Source organism: Callorhinchus milii, unplaced genomic scaffold (assembly GCF_018977255.1).
Source record: "Callorhinchus milii isolate IMCB2004 unplaced genomic scaffold, IMCB_Cmil_1.0 Scaffold8, whole genome shotgun sequence".
NCBI classification, from domain to species: Eukaryota; Metazoa; Chordata; class Chondrichthyes; order Chimaeriformes; family Callorhinchidae; genus Callorhinchus; species Callorhinchus milii.
The window spans coordinates 23,145,772-23,158,200 of NW_024704749.1; the positions used below are offsets into that span (position 1 = coordinate 23,145,772).

Genomic DNA, 12,429 nt, shown 5'->3' on the forward strand with positions numbered 1-12,429 from the left:
AAAGATATGCAGAATACTTTTGGACAGTTAATAACATTTTGAAAGTAACTGGAAATGTATGCTTTTGGTCTTGATTTCATGTAATTGAATTATAGCTATAATGTAGCTATAATTATATACAAATATATGATGCAAGTTGTTCATTTACATGTAGGCAACTGAACCTAATCATGGTAGTTATATCTCATCTTCTGTAAACCACAACGTTTCTTTGGTTATCCAGCTCCCTTAGGAAACTAGGCCTTCAAAGGAAAGGACTTAGCTGTAAACGACTTGTGGGTAACTTGATGTATTTTATAATAGTAATAATCCTTGCATTTTATAAAGCACCTTATCACGTTGTTGAGACGTCTTAAAGCACTGCACAGGATAACAACAATAATTTGCATTTATATAGTCCCCTTCACGCGAGGTAGTGTCCTGGAGCCCTTCACAGTGGCACTCCGGGACGCTACTGCTACCAGTACAGTATGCAGGATATACTGCAAAGTGTAGTGACTGTGTGTTTTGTGGACAAATTCTTTATGATTCTTTATCATCAATACAGTTGAGGAATAAGCAAACCAAATGATAATCACGGATTTCAAATATTTCATTGATGTTGATTCGTGCTGAGATTAATTTTGATGTCATTGCAGTAAGCATCATGTATTACACATTCATTGCATTAGTCATATTGACAGGGTTAATAATAAGCTGTTCAGGTGTAACCAAAGTTACAGATTCTTCATTGCATATTCAAGGTAATTGTGAATTGAAAGGCAATCAATCACTTTTTATGTTTGAGTCAGTTCCTATTTGCATCCATCATCTTCCAGGAAGAATAGAGAGCAAAAGTAGGAACCTTGGCTGATTTGTGACATGTCCGAGTCCTGGGCAGGCTAACTTTACCATCGTACCATCATCTGAATAATTTTAGATCTGCTTTTGTTCATTGGAATAAACTGAAAGATTTTGAGTGATTTTAGTTTTAGTTTTTAAAATGTGTTCAAGAATTCATTTGCCATGCATAGGAGTGTAGCACTTAATTGAAATAAGATCCATAATGACAGTCAATTTGAACCTACTGGGAAATTAATCTAGGGTCAAAGGTAGCTTCAATTGAAAGGATATCTGGTTTCTGATATTTCAAATTGAATGAACTTGTGTAATGTAGGAAAATATTGGACTGGAATATTGTACCTTATTTTCAGCTGTCTTATTGTTGTGATAAAAATGCAAAGATTGTGTGTTTACTGGCATTCTATCACAACTAAATGTTTGTTAAAAAGCCATTATTCAGAACTTCTTGCTACCAGAAGAAACAACCTCCTTCGCTCACAACATTCTCTTTCACTCTTAATCACAGATTTCAAAGATCCCAGTGTTCAGAAGTTGCGTCAGATCTGTTTGCTAGACATCACAACATAAGATCAACAGTGGAAGGTTTCGAAGAGGTTAGTGATTTAAATTAAAAAAAACTTCTGCAATTAGTTTTGTGAAATACTGTTGGGAGTCATCTCTGAAGTCTCAGAAGGCAAATGCTAATGAAGTCTGGTGCTTTTCCATATAAATCAGGAAGGTTTCTTTGATCCTTACTCTGTGCTGAATTAGCTGATCTCAGTGCTGGGATGCTAGAATTGGAGTCTGTTTCAGTCCATTGCTTTCTCCCTCCTCCCAGTTGCTTTTGAGATAACTGCTGAAAGTAAATGATGGTGATGAGTGACTATATCAGATACAGCTATATATAATAATAATAATCCTTGCATTTGATATAGTGCCTTATCATTGTCATTGAAATATCTTACAGCTTCACAGAATATACTGTAAAGTGGAGTGACTGTGTATTTTGTGGGCAAAACGTGGCAGCCATTTCTTCTTCTCTTCCCCTCCTTCAGCATAGTTGAGTAATTGTGAGGTGTATCTGAGCAGGTTATCGGAACGATGCTAGCATCAAATCATTGCCCTTCAAATATAGAGGAATATAAAGTATAATGATTATTTTGTAGGTGAATATGGCAGCCAATTTGACAAACTGACACCAAGTTTGTCATTCAATTTACTTTCGTGAATCGTGAGAAAATTGCATCGTCCTGTTTGAAAAGAAAGCGGAAGTAGGATTAGCACCAAATTGTCTTTGAAATGTTGTTCATAGACAGGAAAAACATCTCTGCATTTCTTATAAATATCCGACTCCAATGTGATGTTCCAGTTTCTTCAAATTCCCGGAAAAAGTGTTATTTTATCTTTTTTGTAATAAAGAACAAAAGTACGATCTACAATTCATTTTGTTTTGAGGTTTTGTTCCCTAGTCACGAATCCACTTCCTGTCGTCTCATAGTACTCTTTAGTTGTGCTGAATTTCTATAGACCACGTTCCGCTTAAGCGGCAGAAATAGGAAATTGTCAGCATTCTGTTCTGCTTATGAGTTTCATATCATCCTGAAAGCTTATTGGTGGTGAAAGAACACATCGGAATTGGCAGTTTTAATGTTGTGGATAAAGAGTGCACAATTGTTGTAGATAACCCTGCACCAGAGAAGAGAAGTGGCATAATTTATTCAAAGCACAAAGTTGTTCCTTTAGAATACTGGATCTTATGATGAATTCTTTCTTAAATACAGCATGTGATTTAAAACAATTTTTTTAGGATATCTGCACTGCAGAATGTACACAGTTTGGTAGTTTTGGACAGTTTTTCTTAAGGATCAGCAATTCTAGAAATCCCTTTGATTTCTAGCCACTTTGTGCCCAGTTCATTTTACCTGGAACTCAACTGTCCCAATTTACTGCTCCTCCACCCAGCTTTTTACAATTCTACAATGTTGTTGTGGGAGTCCTGTAGCGTAGTGGTTAGAGCACTCGCCTCGCAAGCAAGAGGACCAGGGTTCGATTCCCGGGCAGGGCTAAACATTGGGCAAGTTTTATTACTCTACACGCCTCTGTTTACCTAGCAGTTAGTTGTTAGTTAATTGACGGATTGCTTTCCCGGGGGAATAATCCCTTCAAAAAAAAAATTAATAATTTGGTCACTCAATCCACGACTGTTTGTTGGACACTGCTGTGCGCAATTAGCTGCTATGTTTCGCCCATAAAATGTACAGTCTTCTGTGAAGCATGTTGAGATGTCTCGAAAACGTGATAAGGTGCTAATTCAAATGCAAGTATTATTATGTTGATGGCCCATTCTCAAACATCTACCATTTCTGCTGTTGAAATGGCGGTGAGAGTTTGTTCTCCCTTTGACATACATGTCTGGGAAAGGCAATGTGACTAATTTAGGAGAATGTGTTTACATGTGTGCACTGGTGCATTGTTTGCAGTCAGTGCTGTTGGTTACCTTAACGTTTCACCAGATTATCACCAAACTCCACTGTTCCTTCATCAGACATCAAGATTCCTTTCAAAAATACTGAAATTTGGAATGGTCTCCATTTCCTATTCATGTATCTTTGAAAGTGATCTCACTGCAAATAGCTGAAGAGCGAAGCTCTGGATTTTTACCAGACTTGACAAGTGACTTCCTCTCCTCATCCTCAGGGCTTCTTTCAGAAACAGGCCTGCTGGGAACAGTCGGTGTATTCAGCTGTGTTCCTGTAAACAACCTCTAATTGAAAACTAATTTGTTACTGACATTAAAATCTTGGGTTTCTGTTTGGAAAGGCTTTTTTTTCCTCTCTTGCAATTTTGCAATGACTATTTTGTTGGCTGTACGTTTAGCACAGTGCCAGGTGGGCTGACACCCGCTACTACACCTTTTGAGCACATTTATGTTCGGAGAAATTTGAAAAATGAAACCATCACAGTTGCTACTGGCTTGTAGTTGGCACAACTCTGGATCAATTCAAGCTTTTAGAGTTATTTTTACACCTCAATAACTTGCAGGATTTTTTTTATTTAGGGAGAAATATGAGTTTCAGCTCTCATTCATTTATATTTAGATAGCCGCTCATACATATCTAGAGTTGGTGCAATGTGCTGCAATCCTAGAATAATATACCATGACAATTTATTATCAGAAAGGTGCATGTCAGTGGGATTACTATGCAACGAGCTGAGCTTGGTGGTTCCTGAAATGAATCGACAGCTGCCTTTACAAGATTGCTTGTGTGGATTGTGATAGGAAAGGCACAAGTGATAGAACAACAATAACAACATGCATTTATATAGTGTCCTTCACGCGGGGTTGCGTCCCTGAACCCCTGGAGATGCTTAGAGAGGACTATATCAGACAACGTGCCAGCAAAATTCACAGGTCAGGAGGTACAAACTCTCCACTGAGCTGGGTAAAAGTAATATAATAATACTACTATAATAATCCTTGTATTTGATATAGCGCCTTATCACCTCTTCGAGACGACTCAAAGTACTTTGCAGAATATACTGTAAGATGTGTATTTAATTGTGTATTTTGTGGGCAACGTAGTCAAATCAGGTTGCAATTTGAAAAAGCAAAACCAATACCTGGGAATGTTAATTGAAAGAAGCCTTGCACACTTGCCTTGCAATAAAAAATCGTTTTTGAAAATAAAAGTGAAATGGCAATTGGCAAATACTGTAACATAATCAAGACGATGGGCACAGAATAAGAGGAAATGTGCAGTCTCTTATATAAGTATTCAATCTCTCTGATTCAATCCCAGACTGTAGTAAATCAAAGGAGTGCATTTCATCTCAGAAGAGAGGATGCAGCACTTCATGTTAATATAATGTATGAAGTAAGGAACATATTGAGCACTGAGTACGGAGTGATCAGCCCATCCCCCCAGAACCCACTGTGATTTTCTTATATAATTTCCCCAGATGAAAATAATCTAGTTTGGTTGCTGACTTCTCTTGAATAACCAGCTCTCGAAACTTTCAATTCCAAAAAATAAACTTTTGGAGATTTACATCGTACCCCGTGATTTTTGTTTTTCTGTCCCATTGAGTAATCTGTCAAGCTCATTTCACACTGGAGAATCTTTCAGAGTTGGGATATGTACAGCATTTCACACTGGAAAATCGTTCAAAGTACTTGGATTATGTACAGCATTTCACACTGGGGAATCTTTCAAAGTACTTGAGATTATAATAAGAATAATAATAATCCTTGCATTTGATATAGCGCTTTTCACGTCTTCTAGACGTCTCAAAGCGCTTCACAAAATATACTGTAAAGTGAATTGACTGTACATTTGTGGACGAAACGCGGCAGCCAATTGCGCACAGCAGTGTCCCACAAACAGTCTTAGGTTGAAAATTACCAATTTATTATTGTTTTTGTTTTGGAAGGATTATTATTAGGCTTGTAGAGTAAGGAAACTTGCCAAGGTTTCGCCCTGCCGGGAATTGAACCCAGGTGTCTCGCTTTCAAGGTGTCCAGCATTTCACACTGGGGAATCTTTCAAAGTATTTGGGGTTATGTACAGCATTTCACACTGGAGAATCTTTCAAAGTATTTGGTTTATTTACAATAACAACAAAATTACATTTGTATAGCGCCTTTCATGTCGGGAGGATGTCCCAAGGCGCTGCACAGTATACAGCGTTTCAGATCCGAGCTGGGGTTGGGGGGGTAAAGGAAGGAAGGGGAAGGGGGTTGGCCGATGGCATGGTCGAAGAGGAAGGTCTTGTGGCGGGACTTGGAGGAGGCTAAGGAGGAGGCGGAGTGATTGGGGGGTAGAATTCCAGAGATTGGGGCCAGAGTGGCTGAAGGCTCTCCCGCCAATGGTGGGGCGGATGGGTCGGGGGACGTGGAGCAGCCAGAGCGGCTGAGCGGAGGGAACGGGCGGGTTGGTAGGGAGTTAGGAGGTCACAGAGGTAGGGTGGGGCGAGGCCATGGAGGGCTTTGTAGGTGAGGACCAGGATCTTGAACTGGATCTGAAGGATAGGGAGCCAGTGGAGTCGGGCGAGAGTGGGGGAGATGGGGGTCACGGAGTTTGGTGCGGGAGAGGACACGGGCTGCAGAGTTCTGGATTATCTGCAGCTGTGGAGGGAGGAGTTGGGAAGGCCGACAAGCAGGGAGTTTGCAAAGTCAAGCCTGGAGGTGATGAAGCATGAACAAGAATTTCAGCAGCCTGAAATGTAGTGATGTAGAGATGTAGTGGCGGAGTCGGGCGATGTTACGGAGATGAGGGAAGGCAGAGCGGGTCATGGCTTGAATGTGGGGGAGAAAAGACAGTTGAGGGTCGATCAAGACCCCCAGGTTCCTGACTGGCTGGTGAGCTGTAGTGTGCAACCATGGAGGGTGATGATGCCAGAGCCTGAGGTCCTGAGGCGCTGGCGCGAGCCAATCAGGAGGGCCTCAGACTTGTTCGCATTCAACTTTGGAAATTTGCCCTCATCCAGGACTTGACGTCCGACAGACAGTCTGTCAGGACTGCAGTAGTCCTGGAATTGAGGGTGGAGGCAGAAAGAGTTGGGCAGCATTGCACACTGGGGAATGTTTCAAAGTACCTGGATTATGTACAGCATTTCACACTGGAGAATCGTTCAAAATACTTGGGATTATGTGCAGCATTTCACACTGGGGAATCTTTCAAAGTATTTTGGATTATGTCAGCAAAATATTGTATGGTTGATGTGAGAGTTGAAAGTTTTAAAACACAAATTTTATTCATGAACCGATAACTGCTGTAAGAATAAAACTGCTTTTTTGCAAGCGTCCTGTTAGATGAATGTAAGCATGTTCCAAGTCTTGTTTATGTCCCCATAGTATTCATTCACTGCTGCTGTAACAAGGTTTTCCAGTTACTCAACAAGTAATTGTAGAACAATTTAATTTCTACTCTTAATTGTGTAAAGTGAAGACTGGCAGTTAAGTGCTGCATTGTTTGTGTGTCAGCAGCTGAGAGTTTAGTGTGTTTTTTTGCACCACGCTGTGGGGGAAAAGCCTCAAAATAGTTGTTTGGGGGAAGGCGGGGAATTCATTTTTTTGTAGTAAATAAAATGTACATTTTAGTGAAAGTTCACCCAACACACAATTTAGGTAAATAATATGAACTAGGGAAACCGATTGCAATGAGATTGGATAACTCTAGTCAACTGTGTACCAGAGACTTTTGATCTTGCATATACTCCAGTCATTTGAATGACACAGGAAAAACTGTGTTTCTCTTCCCAGTTAGCACCTGTGACGTTTGAAGATGGTGAAGCCGGATATTCACACTTTGGCCCATCACCTCAAACAAGAGCGTCTCTACGTGAACTCCGACAAGCAACTGCTCCAGCGGTTAAATGCTGACGTGCTGAAAACTGCTGAACGACTCTATCGCGCAGCATGGATTGCAAAACAGCAACGGATTAACCTGGACCGCCTTATTCTAACCAGGTGAGAGCATTGCATGGGGCATGGATTTAACGTGCAGTTTCAAAAGGCATCACATGCAAAGTGCTTCGTGGGTTTTTCTCACTTTAACAATGCATCGATGGGATATGGCTTAAGCTTCTGATTATTCAACATTATCTCAGACTTTTGAGTTTCAATTGAATATATTGGCAAATAAAATATTTTAAAAATGCGTGATTGGAAAAAAGTGTCGCTGGATTGTAAGGAAAAAACCCTCACCTGTTTTCCCTCCATCATTAGGGTGATCCTAAAGCTGATTGCCTCGACTCTTTCACTGCTCTCAAAGATATGATTGGCTTACTTGGCAGACCATAATAGCAGTGTTTCAGACCATAACCAAAAGTTAGAAAGACTCCTGATAAGACCCTTTTAACTTTAGAAAGATAGACATCTCAGGTAAAAACAGGAAGGGAAATCCTGCTGCACTCAGTGTTAGATGTTTTGAAACTTGGCCCTTGGATCACCATTTACAGATTGAAACTGCTTAATGGTTTCTAAATGAATGGTTTCTTTGAAATGCCTTGTGTGAGTTCTTTTGTTTTTCCCCAAGTTAAAACCTGTGTGCCTTAGTAACTAAAATGTGTTTTATTATGTCGGAGAATTGTGGTTGACACGTAGGTTTGATAGATGTTCTGCTCGGGAAGCATGTAGATGTAGAATAGAAAGGGGGATAGATACTTGGGAGATAAATGATGGATATATGAAATATAATGAGAGATATGGAGAAAATGGATTGAAAAGATCCAGCCATGATCGAATAATGTCACAGAACAGGCTTGATAGGCTGAAAGCCTTTCTCCTATTGCAAACCCTGAACTTGAATTAGTTGGTAAGAATTTCTTCCTTGCATATTCATAAATGAGGACAACAATAAACAAGACTGTTGAATTTATGCTAAATGGTTACTTCAGTGTTATTGCCTTAAACATTTTTTAAAATACGTCAATTAACCTTTCCTGCGCAGTTCTGTCGTTTGTTAATTGAGAATAATTAAAGAGATATAAATATGACTGATCCATTGTGTTAACCTGCAGGTTAATCACTTCTGTCTCACTTTTGTCTTAATTTTAATGATTTGATTAAGGTTGCCTCTGGGATCTTTATCACTAAAAATTCTTTTTCTGGCACTTTGCCAACTATGATATTGCTAGGGAGTATCAGTCAATGTGAAGTTTAACCATGGATTGATGGAGATAGCCAGCCCTTGGCCTCTCCCAATCAGTATGTTAAGGCAGATATTTGAAGATGGAGGGAAATTGCCTGCTGTGTCCTGGTTATTCTATTGGCACAAATCCTACTTAGTCTGTAGCAGCGTAATTCAGAACATATATGGGCCTCAGCTGTACAAATAATGATTTGTGTAAAGTCTTCCAGTTTACTTGCCAGTTCATAATCGATTTTAAGTGATTAATTTCTTATTTTTTTATAAAATGAAGTATGCTTCCCTCTCTTGAGTTTTTGTGTGCTGAACCCCATCCTGTCTATTTTGGCAAACGCGTATCCCAGCCTCTGCTCCTTGTGGGGTGAGTCAACTCCCAGTTATTGGTCTATGCGTTCTTCCCTTGACTGAGATCAGAGCTCCTATATTGCAACTGGTTTGAAATCCAGCATACTGTCCTGCCCCACTGGGGGTTGCCAACCATTGCACTGATGGATTTAACAATAAAAATTGTGTCTTGAAGAAAGAACTTTTTTTTCTACTTGAACAAAACGCAAAATACTGCAGATGCTGGAAATCTGAAACATAAACAGAAGTCGCTGGGAACACCTAGCAGGTCAGGCAGCATCTATGGAGAAAGGAAAGTGAGTCAACGTTTCGGATCCACAACCCTTCGTCAGAACTGACCAGCGACTTCTGTTTTTGTTATAAATCTTCTTGAGTTAGGCCAAACAGCCACAAAGTATGGAACGGAACGTCCTAAAGTTGGGTTTTAACGCTGTGGTTCTCCTGACCAATGTATCCTCCTCCACCGGCTCTCCTCTCACCTCAACCTTCATGGTTCTGTCCTTGAATGATTCAGATCCTACCTTTCACACTGTCTCTTCAATTCTACAAATGGCTTCTCCTCTAGCCCCTGCACCGTCTCATGCGGCATTCCTCGGGGCTCTGTCTTTGTTCCTCTCCTTTTCAATATCTATATACTCCCTCTTGGTGACGTCATCCGCAGACATGGGGTCAATTTCTACATGTATGCGGATGACACCCAATTCTACTTTTCTGCCTTCACCCTCGACTCCAGGACCACTGCTGAATGTCTGTTAGACATCAATTCTTGGATGAGAGCTAACTTCCTACAGTTGAACGTCAACAAGACCGAAGCTCTCCTGGCTGGCTTCCGTCAGCGCCTCCTCACCTCAGGCACTGACAGCTCCACCTTACTAAGCCAGTCCGGAACCTTGGTTTGACCCTCAACTATCCTTTCTACCCTACATCCTTGCCATGACCCACTCTGCCTTCCCCCACCTCTGCAACATCGCCTGGCTCCCCCAGTGTCTTACACCGCAGGTCTCCGAGACACTCATAAACGCATTTATAATATCCAGGCTCGATTATGCAAACTCCCTGCTTTGTTGTCCTTCCAACTCCTCTCCATAGGCTGCAGATCATCCAGAACTCTGTAGCTCATGTCCTCTCCCACACCAGCCTCTGCGACCCTATCACCCCCATCCTCGCTCGACTCCACTGGCTTCCCATCACACAGAGGATACAGTTCAAGATCCTAGTCCTCACCTTCAAAGCTCTCCATGGCCTTGCTCCCCCCTACCTCTGTGACCTCCTAACCCCTTACCAACCTGCCCGCACCCTCTGCTCAGCGGGCTCCGGCCTGCTACATGTCCCCCACCTCACACGCCCCACCATTGGCGAGTGGGCCTTCTGCCACTCTGCCCCCACCCTCCGGAACTCTATTCCGCAGTCCCTCCGCCTTGCCCCCTCCCTTGTTTCCTTCAAGACCCTCCTTCAAGACAGTGCCTTCCGTCATACCCCCACCCCTGTCCAGTGCCTTGGGACGTTCTCTAGACGTGAACATTTTGTGGTTGTAATTGTTGGCTGGAACTGAAATGAAATCAGCACTTTACAACTCCAAATAAAATAGAAATAAAACCAGGCAGGGCGAAACCTTGGACAAGTTTCCTTTCTCCACACGCCTAATAATAATCCCTCCAAAAACCCAAAAAACCCAATAATAATTGGTCAGTTTCAATCCACGACTGTTTGTGGGACATTGCTGTGCGCAATTGACTGCCGCGTTCGCCCACAAATATACAGTCAATTCACTTTACAGTGTGTTCTGTGAAGCGCTTTGGGACGTCCTCCCGATGTGAAAAGCGCTATATCAAATGCAAGGATTATTATTATTATTATTATTTGAAAGATCACTTTACCCCCACTTGCTTTATTATCATATGGACATTTCCCCCAGTTTATGTAAATCCTTCTTGCTTCACTACCCAGATTAACTTCTCACACCGAGGCTCACTAAATAATGGCTTCAGCATTTATTCATAATTCTTTCCCGTTCAGGGTTTTTAAGCAGAACTCTTCTGGTTATTATTAGCCTCTGTCATTCACAAATAATTGCTAATGTAGTACCGCTATGTTTTTTTATCTGCATTGACAGTTGTGTGAGTTACTTAACCATCTGTTAATGATGTGGTGAGAGGAGGTCACTTCACTGAATGTTTTAGACCCTTGTTTGACCTTGACATTCTGTTGGTGGGACACTGATTATTAGAGTTACATACCTAGAAATTTTGAATGCCAGATTGGAAGCATCTGCGATTAACACCACTAAAGTTGAAGTACACGTGTTGTAGATATAGTTTATAAATAATGCTCCTGGTGTTGAGAAGGCAGGAGTTCAGGACATGAATAATAGATCATATTCAAAGTCAATAAAAATTTATCTTCTGTTTCAGTGTTGAAGCATCTCCTGCAGAATGTTGCAACCACGCCAAGGTCTTGGAGAGCACGCAGTTTGTGGACGGATACAAACAACTGGGATTCCAAGAGACGCTTTACGGGGAGTTTTTAAACCGTCTGAGGGAGAACCCGAGACTCGTGGCCTCTTGCTTGGTTGCTGGGGAAAAGCTCAGTTACGAAAACACGCACAGCGTCATCCTCACGGTGTTCACCTCCCTCTATGGCAACTGCATCATGCAAGAGGACGAGAGTTACCTCCTGCAGGTCCTGCGTTACCTGATCGAGTTCGAACTGAAGGAGAGCGACAACACCAGGCGGCTGCTTCGCAGGGGCGCGTGCGCATTCAGCATTCTCTTCAAACTCTTTTCAGAGGGGCTGTACTCGGCCAAGCTGTTCCTGACGGCTACCTTGCATGAGCCGATTATGCTGCTTCTGGTAGAAGATGAAGATCACCTGGAAACGGACCCAAACAAGCTGATTGAGAGGTTTTCTCCCACACAGCAGGAGAAGCTATTTGGAGAGAAAGGAAGTGAGAATTTCAAAAGGAAGGTGCAGGAGATGGTGGAAAGCAACGAGGCAAAGCTGGTAGCCCTGGTCAATAAATTTATCGGGTACCTGAAACAGAACACATACTGTTTCCCACATAGCTTGCGTTGGATTGTCTCACAAATGTACAAAACCTTGTCTTGTGTGGAGGGACTGGATATTGGGGAGGTGAAGGCCATGTGCACAGATCTCTTGCTTGCCTACTTTATTTGCCCAGCTGTTGTGAATCCGGAACAGTATGGGATCATCTCTGATGCTCCAATAAATGAAGTGGCAAGATTTAACTTAATGCAGGTAAGATCTAAGTTCTGTTATTTTCCTAATATTCAGCAGTAAGGATTTTGTTTATTTCAGCCGCATTGAGGACTTTTTAACATTGAGTGGCAAAGACCTTAAAAAAAGGTCAGTCGGGAATTAGTTGGGTGACACCAAGCCTTAAGTTGTACAGGACATACACGACTGAGGGAGATGAGGAGTCCATGGTCTCATTAAGATAAGTTGCATTGAATGCTCGTTAAAATATGAGAGGATGGAACTTGGATATATTTCTCTCCTTTTTCCAGTTTTATGGCCAGATGCACGTGCCCAATCCTGTTGCTGCTTAAGAGAAACTAAATTCCCCCAATGTCATTTCTTTTCAACATGGTTTCCC

The 12,429-nt window shown here is 41.7% G+C and overlaps 1 protein-coding gene across 1 annotated transcript in view; it reads left to right on the forward strand.

Moving 5' to 3' along the window:
- The window catches only part of LOC121849585 (GTPase-activating protein and VPS9 domain-containing protein 1-like), a 39,719-nt gene that overhangs the window by 12,869 nt on the left and 14,421 nt on the right, over positions 1-12,429 (forward strand). The window contains exons 2-4 of the mRNA XM_042337673.1: positions 1,349-1,436; positions 7,085-7,291; positions 11,228-12,071. Coding sequence (XP_042193607.1) covers positions 7,107-7,291; positions 11,228-12,071 — 1,029 coding nt within the window. The 5' untranslated portion in view covers positions 1,349-1,436; positions 7,085-7,106. The remainder of the gene's footprint in view (positions 1-1,348; positions 1,437-7,084; positions 7,292-11,227; positions 12,072-12,429) is intronic.